General features: G+C 48.2%; 1 protein-coding gene across 1 annotated transcript in view; it reads left to right on the forward strand.

Annotated features, from left to right (window-relative positions):
- The window catches only part of LOC122924719 (3-hydroxy-3-methylglutaryl-coenzyme A reductase-like), a 38285-nt gene extending 22403 nt beyond the window's left edge, over nt 1–15882 (forward strand). Inside the window, 15 exon segments of the mRNA XM_044276081.1 lie at nt 598–704; nt 1174–1293; nt 1527–1690; nt 1849–2087; nt 2193–2362; nt 2855–2935; nt 2937–3050; nt 3172–3330; nt 3426–3583; nt 4420–4525; nt 4611–4781; nt 5543–5683; nt 5773–5931; nt 12437–12591; nt 14132–15882. Of these exon segments, the coding sequence (XP_044132016.1) occupies nt 598–704; nt 1174–1293; nt 1527–1690; nt 1849–2087; nt 2193–2362; nt 2855–2935; nt 2937–3050; nt 3172–3330; nt 3426–3583; nt 4420–4525; nt 4611–4781; nt 5543–5683; nt 5773–5931; nt 12437–12591; nt 14132–14186 (2099 nt within the window). The 3' untranslated portion in view covers nt 14187–15882.
- The last annotated feature ends 536 nt before the right edge of the window (nt 15883–16418 follow it).

Consider the following 16418-nt stretch of genomic DNA (forward strand, 5'->3'; position numbering starts at 1 on the left):
CTTACTATTATCCCTGGGCGCCGCTCTGTTCTCCTGCTATGCCCTCCGGTATCTTCAGTCACTAAGTTATGGTAGGCGGAGATTTCGGTCACTAAGTTATGGTAGGCGGAGTCTGTCCTTGTTCTGCTGTAGCGCTGGCCAATCGCAGCGCAGAGCTCACAGCCTGGGAGAAAATAACCTGCAGCGCTACAGCAGAACAAGGGCAGACTCTCCATGTCTGTATACTTAGTTCACAATGTCAGGATCGGTAGAAGGTCCTTTTTAACAGTCAAAATGTATCAAGGAATTGTTCAGAGTACATAGGGTCGGTGCACATATAGAATTGTTCTAGGTTTACAATTCACATGCAATTAAAGCAAAGGCAGCCGAACATATGATGGCTTGTGGCAACTGACGTTTGCACATTGTTACCCGTTACCCATTTTCTAACGAGTCTATGAACACAGGTGTGATCTCTGCATTAAAGGGGCTCAATTACATTAAAGGATACTAGAGCTTACATTTTATTCAGTCTTCATATCTTCGTTGTGATTATGTTTACATTGTTCATCCTGTTATTACCTGTAATTTACATGTGAAATTATCCTCATTATGCAGGCGTTCGCCAGTTGGAGATAATGTGCTGTTTTGGCTGCATGTCCATCCTAGCAAACTATTTTGCCTTCATGACGTTTTTCCCAGCCTGCGTGTCATTGGTGCTGGAGGTGAGTGTTTTAAAGCTGCAGTCCCTCATCTTATGCTGTTTTTACACGGCCCGATAATCTCCCAGTCTAAAGGGGCCACAAATCGCCCAGCGAACAAGCCAAATGCTCGTTCTTCAGGTGAAACGGTCGTTCATGCGGACAACCTAAACAATCATTTCTGGGCAGCAGATTGCGTAGACTAGACAGAAACAAAACGGCTGTATGAGGACGAGCGATGGCAATAGACGTCACTCGTCCTCCTACTGCTCAGGTGATCACTGTATGTAAATGCAGCGCTTCACCTTCACTGAACAGCCGCCCATTGTCGAGAAGGAACGCCTCCTTCCCAAAAAAAATCCTCTGCTTGTCGGCGCAGTGTAAACGCACCTTAACAACAGCTAATAATCACGCATGATAGTTGTCCTAGTTTATTCTGTAACCTGGAGGTATACGTATCGTAGATGAAGAACTTTCTTTCATCTTTTAACAGCTTTCCAGGGAAAGCAGGGAGGGGCGTCCAATCTGGCAGCTTACTCAGTTTGGAAATGTGTTGGAAGAGGAGGAAGACAACAAGCCAAACCCTGTCACACAGAGAGTGAAGATGATCATGGTGAGTGTCGCTCCTCTTCAGCTGCATCCATTTTTGGGAATGGATTTTGGCTTTGACTTGTGTACTAAGGATTCTGTAGTAATCTTTAATTGCTGTCTGTGAGCACATTTGCATTTTGTTGTGAGACCACCATATTGCCCTGACAGAAAATAGATGATCATGGTAATTTTTTCAGTATTTTTTTATTAAAGCAATTTGGTTAAAATTAAAAAAAAAATTCTGCTACAATTCAGTCCCTAGGTCTCGTCCTTGTCCATGCTCACAGTCGGTGGATAAGTGAACCGTCCCCTCAGAACAGCACTGCCATTTCAGATCACAAGATTACCATTGGCTTAGACGATTCAATGCCAAAAAGGATTGAGCCCAACATGCCTCTCTGGCAATTCTATCTGTCTAGGTGAGTGCAGTATTTTTATTTATTATTATTATTTTTTATTTATCACACGTAAAAATGATGCATTTTATAAAATTGTCCACCACAGTTAACAAGAATCAGATTATTATTTTTTTTTTTTAAGCCTAAACATCTGACAGTGCTTTATCTGTATTCCACAGGATGATCACCTTGGACATCGAACAGGTCATAACACTGGGTCTTGCTCTTCTTCTGGCAGTCAAGTACATATTTTTTGAGCAGACGGAGACCGAATCTACCCTGTCCTTGAAGAACCCGATCACCTCTCCAGTCACTGTGCAGAAGAAGCAGGTGGAGCATTGCTGCAGAATGGAATCGGTGCCAGAAACAACCCCAAAAGAACGTAAAGTAGAAGATGTTTCATCAAAGGAAGAGAAAGGTATACCTACAACCATGATTACAAACTTGTTTTCTTGTTTCTAATCTAAAATGCTTTTGAGTTGCTTATTATTTTTAATTCACTAAATTCTGTCTGCATTCTCAGAAGCGGTCATAAAGCCATTGCCACTTGAAAATTCACCCAAAGCTAACTTTATGCTGGGTGACTCCTCATCGTCAGCTGATTCAAGTGAAGAGGAAAAGGAAACAAACTTTGATATACCAAAAGAGCCTCGACCCATTGATGAATGTCTTCGTATCCTGAAAAACCCAGAGGTAAGAGGGCAGAGAGTAATTGCATGAGAAACAAAACATTGCTGATCTAAAACTAGTTGCGTTCATTTTACATGTACCGCTATATGGTGTGTGTGTGTATGTGTGTATATATATATATATATATAATTATATATAATCTTAAAGATGTATGAGTCTCTCAATAACCCGCCCCCGCTTCAGGGCTAGAACCACAGTAGTGGTATAAAAGAGAAATGTTGATGTAATGTATAGTGGACGTGTCTGACTTGAATAAGATCTCAGCTCCAGGTTAATTACTTTTTATAATCCCTCATAATATTTGCTTACTAATAAAGAGGTGCAAGCATGAACATCTCTCTGCAGATGGGATCAGTAGAGAAAAAGCTTCACACACACGCACTTAGTCAGAGGAGCTTAGTGACACAATACATTTAAAAAGGAGAGATGTAACTTTGTATTTTGCAGTTTCCTAAAATGAATCACTAACCAGATTTCTCCCTCTGTTCTCTGTAGCAAGGCGTCCAGTACTTGAGCGATGCGGAAGTGATGAAGCTGGTGAATGCTAAACACATCCCATCCTATAAGCTGGAGTCCATTGATGGAGTCACCGGAGAGAGGAGTTGCTATTCGCAGGCAAATGCTGGCTCCCAAGCTTCCTCAGTCATCGGCCCTATTGAACTTGCCTTACAAAAACTACAATTACTCCTTGGTAAGTCGATATTTTTACATCTGTGTCTGGTTCTTTTTTATAGGTCATACATTTATTTTGCTAGTATTTACATGCTATAGTTCATGTGTTAATACTAAGCCTGCATTATTTTGTTTTCCAGGTAATGGGTGCATGCTGTGAGAATGTAATTGGGTATATGCCAATCCCTGTTGGTGTAGCAGGTCCTCTCCTTCTGAATAATAAAGAATTTCAGGTTCCTATGGCTACAACAGAAGGTTGCCTTGTGGCTAGCACCAACCGAGGCTGCAGAGCCATATTGGTGAGATTTATTCACAGAACCTTCTTTAGAAAGTTATTTGCAATTTTGAGCCAGTAAGTGGCAAATACTGAGCTTCTATTGTCCTATTTTCATAGCTGGGTGGAGGTGCCCACAGCCGTATCCTTGCTGATGGCATGACTCGTGGACCAGTTGTCAGGTTGCCTTCTGCATGCGATGCTGCTGAAGTGAAGAACTGGCTTGACAGTCCTGAGGGTTTTAAAGTTATAAAAGATACCTTTGATAGCACAAGCAGGTAAGTGGAAACGTAGTCCATATTTCATGCGCACACATTTTACCAAATCGAGTAAAAGTAAGCATTAGTCTCCTAAATTTGATACTGAATGTTCAGATGTCTCCTTGGGTTGCAGCATCCCTTTTATTAAATTAGTTATTTTATATTAATGCACACTTTGTAACATAAACAGCTCCACATGTAGACCTTTTAAAGTCATGTAGGGTGCACTCACATGTACTAGTAATGATATGGCAGTAAGTTGCACCATTGCACTTCAGCCAAAACCACCAGAATTTTACCTTGGGGTCGCCACAAACTTTTCGTAACTAGGTTTTCCTACAATGGACATTTGTAGGGAATCTGTCACCTTGATTTTGGACAATTATCTACAGTAATATATGTGTAGTACTGCCGATACGGAGTCCAGATCACTATTATTTTTTTCCTATTGATTTCCCCCCCCCCATTGCTGTCAGCACCAATAGCAGCAGTGAAATACATTGTCAGGACTGCTGTGCATGCGCATGAGTCCTCTCCATTATGTTAGAACAGCACACTAGTCCGGACTGTGTATTTGAGTGCTGACCCTGGGGGATGGGGGTCAGTGAGAAAATAAAAAATGGTGATCTGGAGTCTTCTTCTGAAGTACTATGCACTTACTACTCTATCTAATAGTCCAAAATCAGGGTCACAGATTCCCTTTATTGCCAAGAGCTGGATTTAGCTGTCTTAGTCGGCCCCTTGTGTTATATTATTTTTTTAAACCCACTTTATTATTATGAACCATTATAGCAAAATGTGGTTAAAATGCTCACAAAAATTCACTGCTTTTCTTGGTGTCTCTTTTCTGCTAGGTTTGCTCGTCTTGGGAGACTGCAGTCCAGTGTCGCTGGACGAAATCTTTATATTCGCTTCCAGTCCAAAACCGGAGATGCTATGGGGATGAACATGATATCAAAGGTATGTAACTAACACACACTACTTCTGGAATTGTGACACTTCTTGTTTGCTGAGTGTAATGAAGATTTTGATGTAATCGGTACAGGGCACTGAGAAGGCTCTTTCCAGATTACAAGAAGAATTTCCTGAGCTCCATGTCCTTGCTGTTAGCGGTAACTACTGTACGGACAAGAAGCCAGCTGCAATCAACTGGATAGAGGGCAGAGGAAAATCTGTTGTTTGTGAAGCTACTATACCAGCAAATGTGGTGCGAGAGGTAAAAATGAATTTCATCCCATTCCAAAACTAGGGGATGACGACAAAGTAGTGTCATTGCTCATTTTGGAGCATTCATTTGTTTTTTGTTTAGCTTTTTTTCTGGGAGGTTTTTGAGTATTTGTACAAGAATTGAAAGAAGATCTTGAATGTATCTGAGCTGCAATACCAGACATTCACCATGTATAAGGCTACTTTCACACTTGCGTTCAGAGCGGATCCGTCTCAGACGGATCCGCTCATATAATGCAGACGGTGGCTCCGTTCAGTACGGATCCGTCTGCATTATATTGTGAAAATAGCCTCAGACGGATCTGTCCAGACTTTCAATGTAAAGTCAATGAGGGACGGATCCTTTTGAAGATTGAGCCATAGTGTGTCATCTTCAAACGGATCCGTCCCCATTGACTTACATTGTAAGTCTGGACGGATCCGCACGGCCAGGCGGACACCCGAACGATGCAAGCAGCGTTCAAGTGTCCGCCTGCTGAGCGGAGCGGAGGCTGAACGCTGCCAGACTGATGCATTCTGACCGGATCCGCGTCCACTCAGAATGCATTAGTGCTGGACGGAAGCGTTCAGGTCCGCTTGTGGGCCCCTTCAAACGGAGCTCACAAGCGGACACCCGAACGCTAGTGTGAAAGTAGCCTAAGAGTGGTGCTGTTTCTGGGGAAACGTGGACCCTTTCTTCTAATCTTGTACACATTTTCACATTGTCTCATGGTTTTGGTGTCTGACATTAAATTGCATTCTTATCTGCAGCTACTGAAGACATCTACAGCCGCCTTGGTTGAAGTGAACATCAACAAGAACTTGATTGGCTCTGCAATGGCTGGCAGTATCGGAGGTTACAATGCGCATGCGGCCAATATTGTGACTGCAATTTACATTGCCTGCGGACAGGTCAGTTGTTGAAAATATACAAAATAAAAAAATAATATCTTATTGTGTTATTTCTACATTATAACAGCATTTTCAATCTTGTTTTGCAGGATGCCGCTCAAAATGTTGGAAGCTCAAACTGCATCACCCTGATGGAGGCCACAGGTCCCACAAATGAGGACTTGTACATCAGCTGCACAATGCCTTCTATAGAGATCGGAACTGTGGGAGGAGGGACCACCCTGGCCCCACAACAGGCTTGCCTACAAGTATGCACATTAATTTTTAAAATTAATTTTGCAACATTTTGTTCAACTACCGGCAGATCCCCACTTTTAACAATTACGTGATGTTTTATATCGGTATCCTTCTAATACTAATTTCTCGCCCATTTTCCTTGGGGGACACAGACCTTGGGTATAGCTCAGCTCCCTAGGAGGCGTGACACTAAGTAAAACTGTTAAGCCCCTCCTCCATCAGCTATACCCTCAGCCTGGAGATAGAGGCTACCAGTTTTAGCTTAGTGTCCAAGGAGGCAAGACACTCCCTGCTACTGCAGGGCTGTTTTCTCCTTGTTATTTTTACTTTTCCTTCTAATTTTGTTATTTTATTTTTTCCTAGGGATACCAGAGACGCATTAGACCTCTCTGCTCTCCCGGGGTTGAGCTGCGCCAGTGCCAACTTATCTGCACTGCTGCCTCCCCCACAGAAGCAATAGGAGGATCTGGGCAGCAATGGCTCCCCTACATCCCGCCAGCTAGGGGGTCGCCCGCACGCCAAGCCCCTCTTCCAGCTTCCTGCCACTGCGGTGCCAGTGGCTGAAGGGGCGACCCTGCTGGAAAGGACTGAGGGTGAAGACGTCGGACGGTGAGATGGCTATTCCAGCCCATACCCCGTCCCTATCTGCAGCATCTACCCCTCTGGGTAAGGGGGGCATCTGCAGATGCAGCACAGCAGCATCCTCAGCACCCCCACGCCGTTCCCCCCCCCCACGCTGCTATCTTTCTCCCCCCCCCCCCCCTCATTCGGGGCTGACTCCATTTTTCTCTTCTCTCTCTCCCCCTTCCCGCCGCCGCCCGCTCCGGGGGGCGGGGCTTAGCGGTCCCGGCAGGGGGCGGGGCTTACGCGCGCGCGTCATTTTGGGGGCGGAGCTACGTTCTCCTTCACAGGAGACATTTCAAGCGCTGGAGGGGGCGGAGCTTGTTCCCCGCGCTTTCTGCTGAGGTTTCCCGCGCTTCCTCACTCCTGACAGGAAGCTGGGACACGGTGGAGGACTCTAACCTCCTGTGTACATCGCTCGGCTTCTGTGGGCGCTCTCTGCTGCTCTCTGCTGCTCACTGCTGTTCACTGCTTCTCTGCTGCTGCTGATCTGGGCCATCTCCTGACGTTCTTCTGAGGCACTGGTAGGACAGTTAACCCTCTCCTAACCCTCCTGGTCATAGCTGCTATAACCCTTTGTGGTCTCTATATTAGAGTACAACCACACTTCAGCATGTCAGATCCCACAGGTGCTCCCAAACCCTGGTACCATGCCTGTACCGCCTGTAAGGAACTTTTTCCGCGTGGGCAATCTGAGCCGCATTGCCTTGCATGTCAGGCCCCGGTGCAGGGCCCGCTTCCCGCTGCGCCCCCCGGTGCCTCTGAACCCCCTGACTGGGCTAGGTCTCTGTCTCAGGCGGTGGAAAGCCTTACACACGTAGTGGGCCGTCTCGTGGATAGACCGCCTCTCCCGCAGGCTGCCACAATCCCTGTCGCACCCGCTGGGACTACCGTTTCTGCCGCCCCCACTGGTTCCCTGCCTCCCAGCGAATCTTCCAGGGCCCGGCATACTCAGAAACGTTCAAGGGTTGAGCGCACATCTTCTCCAGATGCTTCGCTCTCTCCGCCATGCGTGCGAGCTCAGTCAAGTCTATCCTCTCAAAGGGATACACTTTCTGAGGGAGAACTGGCGGATTCGGACGTGGACATGGACTCAGAGCTTCCGTCCAAATTGGCGTCCGCGGTGGGGCATCTTGTCACTAGCATCCGTGATACCTTTCAGCTACATGATGACCCCCCCCAGCTCTGAACAGGCCGGCGTGTCCTTTCTCCGCCCCAAACAGGCCTCCAAGGTTTTTCCCATACACGCTGATTTTTCTTCTGTGGTATCCAAGGCTTGGACTCGGCCTAACGTCCGCTTTATTACACCCAAAAAGCTGGACATTTGTTATCCCTTTCCAGCGGATTCTGTGATCACGTGGACATCCCCGCCTAAGGTTGATCCTCCCGTGGCTCGCCTGTCCAAAAGCACTACTATTCCTGTACAGGACAGATCTTCCCTCCAGTCTGTTGAGGACCGTCGTACGGAATCCCTCTCCAAGGCCATATTTACTGCCTCTGGTTCGGTCCTTAGACCGGTCTTTGCCTCCGCCTGGGTTGGCAAAGCGGTCTCTGAATGGGGTTTGCAACTGGAACGGGAGTTAGGGTCGGACGTCCCTGTTCAGGACCTCCGTTCCTTAGCCCAACTAATTGTTCAGGCCGGAAAATTCGTCTGTGAGGCCTCCCTTGATGCGGGTGCCCTCATTGCCCGTTCCTCTGCCCTGGCAGTTTCTGTCAGGAGGGAACTCTGGCTGAAGGTTTGGGCGGCGGACGCCGCTTCCAAACGCTCTTTGGCCGGCCTACCATTCACGGGTTCCCGCCTGTTCGGAAACCCGTCTGGACGAACTTATATCAGAGGCCACGGGTGGGAAGAGTACTCACCTCCCCCAGTCCAGGCCAATGGGCGCCCCCTGTGGTCGCGCTGGTTCGTCCCGTTTTCGGTCCTTTCGCAAGCCCACCGGGTCTAGACCCGCGGCCAGTTCTTCTTCCTCTGGCCCAGCCCAGGATAGACGCAAGAAGCCGTTTTTTCGGACGCAACCTACCTGGCGCAAGTCCCAGCCTGCACGGGCTCCCACAGGCCAGCAGCCCTCTGCCTGAAGGTGCGCCCCCACCCACCCGGGTGGGGGGCCGCCTTCTCCTATTCAGGAACGTATGGCGGGCCCACATCTCAGACGCATGGGCGCTCGAGATTGTATCTTGCGGATACAAAATCGAATTTGCGTCCATTCCGCCAGACCGTTTCTTCCGATCCCGTCCTCCGCGAGATCCCGTACGAGTGGCCGCCTTCTTCGCGGCCATTCACTCTCTAATGGACAAGGGTGTCGTCGCCCCCGTGCCTCCGACGGAAAGGTTCAGGGGGTTCTACTCGAACCTCTTTGTGGTTCCCAAGAAGGAAGGCTCAGTGCGTCCGATCTTGGACCTAAAACGCCTGAACCGTTTTCTCCGACTGCAGAGATTCCGGATGGAGTCTCTCAGGTCCGCAGTGGCCTCCCTGGAAAGAGGGGATTTCATGGCCTCAATCGACATTCAGGATGCATACCTCCACGTTCCGGTTGCTCCATGTCATCACCGCTTCCTGCGCTTCGCGGTGGGGGACGATCACTTCCAATTCGTCGCCCTTCCCTTTGGTCTGGCGACGGCTCCTCGAGTGTTCACCAAGGTCCTGGCCCCTGTCTTGGCCCTTCTACGTTCAAGAAGTGTTTTTCTTCTCCCATACTTGGACGACATCCTGGTCAAGGCACCCTCCTTCTCTCAGACATCCCGCAGTGTGGAACTCACTCTGGAGACCCTGACGCGGTTCGGTTGGATTATCAACCACCCCAAATCTTCCCTTACCCCCTCCAGACGGCTGATCTTCCTGGGGATGCTCCTGGATACAGAGTTGGCGGAGGTCCGCCTTCCGTCGGACAAGCGTCTGGCCCTTCGCGGGTCGGTTCGCAGTCTCCTCCGTCATCACCGCCCTTCCCTCAGATCCAGCATGCGGTTGTTGGGAAAGATGGTTGCCTGTTTCGAAGCGGTGCCGTTCGCACAATTCCGATCCCGCACCTTTCAGAGGGCAATTCTGTCGGCCTGGGACAAATCACCGAGGAGTCTGGACAGGACCTTTCTTCTGCCTCCCCTGGCTCGGGCTTCCCTCGGCTGGTGGTTGCATATCCCTCTAAGGGGGAAGTCCTTCCTTCCACTGAACTGGCTGGTGATTACCACAGATGCCAGCTTACGGGGGTGGGGGGGGGTTTTCCCTCCCCGGTCCGTCCAGGGCGTTTGGTCTCTATCGGAATCCAGACTTCCAATCAATATTCTGGAACTGAGGGCGATTCTTCTGTCCCTCAGACACTGGACCCATCTGCTGAGGGGCCACCCTGTTCGGATCCAATCGGACAATGCCACGGCTGTGGCATACATAAACCATCAGGGAGGCACTCGCAGCGATGCAAGAGGTGTTCGAAGCCCTTTGTCTTCGCTGGGGTCGCCGCGACGTGGACCTCATGGCCTCCAAATTCAACCACAAGGTCCCCCTATACCTGGCCAGGGCACGGGACCCGAAGGCATACGGCGCCGACGCGCTCGTCCTTCCGTGGCGCGAATTCTCCCTTCTGTACGTCTTTCCTCCTTTTCCCCTCCTGCCACGGGTTCTTCGGAGGATCGCGGCAGAGGGCGTCCCCGCGATTCTAATCGCCCCGGATTGGCCCCGCCGGTCTTGGTACGCCGACCTAATGTTGCTGTTGGCAGACGCACCGTGGCCACTGCCCTCCAGGGAAGACCTTTTCTCTCAGGGACCGATCTTCCACGAGCATTTAGGCTCGCTACGTTTGACGGCGTGGCTATTGAGACCGCCGTCTTAACGCGACGGGGTTTCTCCGCGGACGTAGTCCGCACCATGATCCGTGCTCGTAAGCCCGTATCCTCTAGGATCTACTATCGGGTTTGGAGGTCCTATCTGGGGTTCTGTGAGTCCCGGAGCATCCCACCTCTCCGGTTTTCTCTTCCCACAATCCTGTCCTTCCTCCAGTCGGGTCTGGACCTGGGGCTGTGCCTCAGTTCTCTGAAGGGTCAGATTTCGGCGCTGTCTATTCTTCTCCAGCGTCCCCTGGCCCCTCTAGGGCCAATTAAGACCTTCTTACAAGGGGTGGCTCACTCTGTTCCGCCGTACCGCCCTCCAGTTCCTTCCTGGGACCTGAATGTGGTGCTCTCGTCGCTCCAATCAGCCCCCTTCGAGCCTTTACGGGAGGTCTCCCTTCGCCTTCTGTCCTGCAAGGTCATCTTTCTTGTGGCCGTCACGTCTCTCCGACGGGTGTCTGAGTTAGCGGCTCTTTCTTGCTCCGAACCTTTCCTGATCTTCCACCAGGATAAGGTTGTGCTTCGGCCTGTCCCGACTTTCCTGCCAAAAGTGGTCTCCGCCTTTCACATCAATGAGGACATCGTCCTTCCGTCGCTCTGTCCCTCTCCTTCCCACCCCAGAGAACGGGAACTGCACCGTCTGGATGTGGTCAGGGCGTTGAGGATTTACTTGGAGGTCACCGGGTCCTTTTCGGCGCACGGACTCCCTGTTTGTGGTTCCGGAGGGTTCGCGCAAAGGGTTGGCGGTCTCCAAGGTGGCTATTGCCCGTTTCATTAAACTGGCGGTGTCTGAGGCTTATCGAGCCAAGGGCAGACCTCCGCCTTTCGGCGTCACTGCTCATTCCACCAGAGCAGTCGGAGCTTCCTGGGCGCAGACGCATCGGGCCTCGGCTGAACAGTTGTGCAAAGCAGCCACTTGGTCCTCTCTGCACACTTTCGCAAAGTTCTATAGGGTGCATACGCATGCATCAGCGTATGCTGCTTTGGGCCGCCTGGTTTTGCAGGCAGCGGTTTCCTGATGCTCTGGTGGTGTTCCGCCTTGGGTTTGTGGTCCCTCCCTTCTTGGACTGCTCTTGAACGTCCCAAGGTCTGTGTCCCCCAAGGAAAATGGGCGAGAAAAGGAGATTTTTGTATAACTTACCAGTTAAATCTCTTTCTCGCTCTTCCTTGGGGGACACAGCACCCACCCTTCTGTGTTTGGTTACAGGGTTATGGTCTGGCGCCCCGTTGGGTTGCTGGCTGGTTGTTTCCGTTATTGGTTGTTATCCTTTCACTACTTGGACACGCAACTGGTAGCCTCTATCTCCAGGCTGAGGGTATAGCTGATGGAGGAGGGGCTTAACAGTTTTACTTAGTGTCACGCCTCCTAGGGAGCTGAGCTATACCCAAGGTCTGTGTCCCCCAAGGAAGAGCGAGAAAGAGATTTAACTGGTAAGTTATACAAAAATCTCCTTTTCTCATTCTCCTGGAAGTTCCCACCCTTCCTTTCTGTTGCTGCAGACTTAATATAGTATTACCTGGCTGCATTTAGATGAATGTCCATCCTTATAATGCATGGCTCATAGCAGCAGTTTCCGGGCAGAGGACCTTCCACTGATCATATTCACTAACACGGCTTAAGAAAAAGGATCATCCTGGTGCGACAATCCTTATAATGATTGACCCCTGACTGAAGCATGCAGCATTTTTCACATCCCCCAACCATTTGCATTTTTATGCAACTATTATCTTTAAAATATGCCTGGTGCATTTAGACCAGATTACGAACGGATCTTCCCATGTAAAGCAGCTGTAGATAACCCATTGAACTTAACATCAGTTTCAATCGTTGTTTCTGGGCAGCAAATCAGGCAGCGCTTCCCCTCCACTGACAGGCGGGCAGTTCTCTGCTTGTTGGCGCAGTGTAAATGCACCTTTAAGATCGGGCCCTGACCTCACGATGTGATCTGGTGGTGGTGTTGATTGACATTAATTAAACCAGAAATATGTCATGTAATGCCTTTTATCTTTTAATTTTTATAGAACAGCTTAAATCGTACTATATTCATAAACTCTTCTTTATTCTATGTTTATGTACAGATGCTAGGAGTCCAAGGAGCGAGCTCTGAATACCCTGGCAAAAATGCCTGTCAGCTTGCACAGATTGTCTGTGGCACAGTATTGGCAGGAGAGCTTTCCCTTATGGCTGCCTTGGCAGCTGGACATCTAGTCAAGAGCCACATGGTCCACAACAGGTAATACTGCATAGAATGTTCAAATTTTGACTATAAAATATAAATGAACTAGATAAATGCTCCCTAACCTGTACTAAAAGTACTTTGGTTTCCCCACTGTTGGTGTTAGGGCTGCAGTAAATGATTATTTTAGTAATCGAGTATTCTACCGATTATTTTTACAATTAATCAAGTACTCTAATAAGAAAAAATGAATTAATAGACTGTTTTCCTTTATAAAAACTCTTCAGATCCCCTGCCAGCGGTTCCTAATACCTTCGTTCCCCCTGTGCGATCAGCCCAAGTGTATCAGTTCCCCCCTCCCCAGTGCCACTAGCGCTCCACTATCCCCCAGTGCCACTAGCGCTTTACTATCCCCCAGTGCCACTAGCGCTCCACTATCCCCCAGTGCCACTAGCGCTCCACTATCCCCCAGTGCCACTAGCGCTCCACTATCCCCCAGTGCCACTAGCGCTCCACTATCCCCCAGTGCCACTAGCGCTCCACTATCCCCCAGTGCCACTAGCGCTCCACTATCCCCCAGTGCCACTAGCGCTCCACTATCCCCCAGTGCCACTAGCGCTCCACTATCCCCCAGTGCCACTAGCGCTCCACTATCCCCCAGTGCCACTAGCGCTCCACTATCCCCCAGTGCCACTAGCGCTCCACTATCCCCCAGTGCCACTAGCGCTCCACTATCCCCCAGTGCCACTAGCGCTCCACTATCCCCCAGTGCCACTAGCGCTCCACTATCCCCCAGTGCCACTAGCGCTCCACTATCCCCCAGTGCCACTATCCCTGCCGCGCCAGTGAACTAAAATGTCCTAACGATGTGTGTACGTCAGGATCCAAAGCAGCGTTGTGCGAACAGGCGGGTAACACCAGAGCGTGAGTAATGGGAAGCTCTTCACTCACACTCTGTGGTCACATAGCACAAATGAATCATCGATTCAAGCATTTTTTTGTGTCGAGTTAATCGTTTCAGCCCTAGTTGGTGTAATCATTTTATGGATCACTATTTAGAGATTGATTAGCTAAACGCTCTGGAACAGCGAAGTGCTGCTCAAGAAGACCCCCTCCCCCATTGACAGGGCCAGACATTGCTCCTTTCAATCTAGTGCTATTGCTCTGAGTATCAGCAGCATGCACATAGGATCTGCTGCTGCCAACATCTGGGTACATGTGGTGATCAGCACACATAAGTAGGTAGAAACCAAGGGCTGTCCCCAACTCTAAATCTGGCAAGTTCTGTCACACTGGAAAAATCTGAAAGTGTTTGAACATTTTGAGACTTTTTTTTTCTACAACTATTTCTATAGAAAAGTGCATTTCTGATACCACATCTGTAAGTGATATTTGTTATCTCTCGTGACATCACACCCAGCACTCACGTGACGGCACTGTACAGTGATCAGGGAAGGGAAGACTTTTAAGATTGCAATACGGTCACTGATTATAATATTTTAATATGTCTATTCTCTTGATCACATGTGAGATCTGTTTTTTTGACCAATGCACTTTACACTTTATTTTTAATTTTATTTTTATTTTTTTCTCCTAGGTCCAAAATTAATCTTCAAGACATGCCAGGCACATGCACGAAGAAAGCTGCATGATCCATTACCTCCTGCAGAATTTCACTTGGATCTTAGATGGACCATAGCGGGAAATCTAAGGAAAAGAGCTGAATATTTTACGGAAACGTTCTATAGTGTAAAGGTGCTTTGTCACCAGTGGGAAAAGAAAGATGTGCAGGCAACATGAGAAGAAGACTTGAGGCATCCTCAACCTGTGTTAAATGAAGCTCTACGTGCCTCATGTCCGCTTTAAGTCTTAAAGGGTCCAGTAATCACTGTTGGCGATGTGTTTGCTGCCGAGGCAAAAGCCAAATCGATGGAGAGCTTGGATCTCATCTTGTTTGTTTTTTACACTGCTCACAATGAACCTTTCTTTAAAGGGGTATTCAGCGTGGTCATTTATAGCATATCCACACATCTGCCATACATTTCTGATAGATGTGGGTCCTGCCCTGTCTCCATGTCCTGACTGCTGTGGACGGAGAGGTGGCGGCACATCCTTGGCGCTCTGCAGTCTTTTTTATGCGAGTTCCAAGTACAGCCAAGCAAGTGTGTGGTGACATTTATTCTGTGCATATGCCATAAATGTCGCAGATAAGAATACCTCATTAACTTTGTTTCTTTTTTATGTAATCAAAATGCTGTTTGTAATATACCTTTGTTTTAGTTGAAAAAAATAATTTATTTGTTTTTGGTCTAGCTTCAGTTCCAGTTTTATGAGATTTCAGAAAGGAAGATGCTGGCAGTAGAGAGGCACAGATCATGTAACCTGTTATACGATGCCAGGTCTCTAATCTGTCTGTCTCCAGCTGTGGTGGCAGGGCATGCTGGGAGTTGTGATTCCACTTTAGCTGAAGTACATGGGTTGGAGAGCAATGATATACACTAATAAAAATACAACGGGTCCCTATGACTGCATGTACTTGCAAAGCCATTTTTCTTTACAATCGAAATAAGCACAGAAGTTACTTCCAGCCATACATATGCTGTTCGACAGATCGTCAGCGGTGTTTAAGTTGTGAGTTTTCTTATAAAAAATGTTTTACTACCCAGGCCTATTTTTTAATTCCTCCTAAATTGTTCCTGCAGGTGCTACTGAGAAAAAAAAAACTAAAAACACCCCCATAATATACAATTTTACCCACATGAGTACTGAATGTGACTTTTCTGGTATTGGCAGCCAACATTTTCTTGGTGGTCTGTCGCTACCTCAGTTAGAATAGTTGTGACCATCTCCTGCCATACCAGGTGCAATGTCGCAGCCTGTATCATACTCCGATTCCAGATTTGGCCGTGGTATAAATGAGTACAGTTTTATACAGCTTTCTAAAAAACTGTTAAGTTAATATTTAATTTTAATAGATTTTGTATTTTTTATTTTATTTTTTTTATTTAATAATTTGTAGTTTCCTGTTTGTACCTCATTACTTGTGTGTACAGTAGTTGGCATCTACATCAGAGGCATCTATTGGTTTTGTGGTGTATAAATGACCTGAAAACAATGTGTTGACTACTGTAGCCGGTGCCTGTGTCCTCTTCTCATGTTGGTGAAGAGGTGACATCTTTACGAATAAAGCATCTGTTTCCGTTTTAATTATCCTCTTGTATTTCTTGTATTGTCTTGGATCTTATCTTGTATTTCTTGGAACATGAACTGAAAGGTCAGAATTATCTTGTATATAAAATCGTAAGCTATCTTTAAGATACTGGAATAAATGTAACTATTTTTCTACGTTTTGTTGTTTGCTGTGGTGCCTGTCTTACTTTACCAATAGTGGTGTCTTAAAGAAAGGAATAAAGGATCTAATACACATCAGAAGCACAAAACATATGTAAAAGTTAGGACCATAAATCTCATAATGAGGATTAGGGCTGTGGAGTCAGTAAGGCTACTTTCACACTTGCGGCAGGACGGATCCGACAGGCTGTTCACCATGTCGGATCCGTCCTGCGGCTATTTCGCCGTGCCCGCGGACCGCCGCTCCGTCCCCATTGACTACAATGGGGACGGGGGCGGAGCTCCGGCGCAGCACGGCGCTGCACGGAGAAAGGCCGCCGGACTAAAATTACTGCATGTCAGGCTTTTTAGTCCGGCGGCTTTCTCCGTGCACCGCCGTGCTGCGCCGGAGCTCCGCCCCCGTCTCCATTGTAGTCAATGGGGACGGAGCGGCGGTCCGCGGGCACGGCGAAATAGCCGCAGGACGGATCCGACATGGTGAACAGCCTGTCGGATCCGTCCTGCCGCTAGTGTGAAACTAGCCTAAGCCAAAG

Source organism: Bufo gargarizans, chromosome 1, assembly GCF_014858855.1.
Source record: "Bufo gargarizans isolate SCDJY-AF-19 chromosome 1, ASM1485885v1, whole genome shotgun sequence".
In the NCBI taxonomy this organism is placed as follows: Eukaryota; Metazoa; Chordata; class Amphibia; order Anura; family Bufonidae; genus Bufo; species Bufo gargarizans.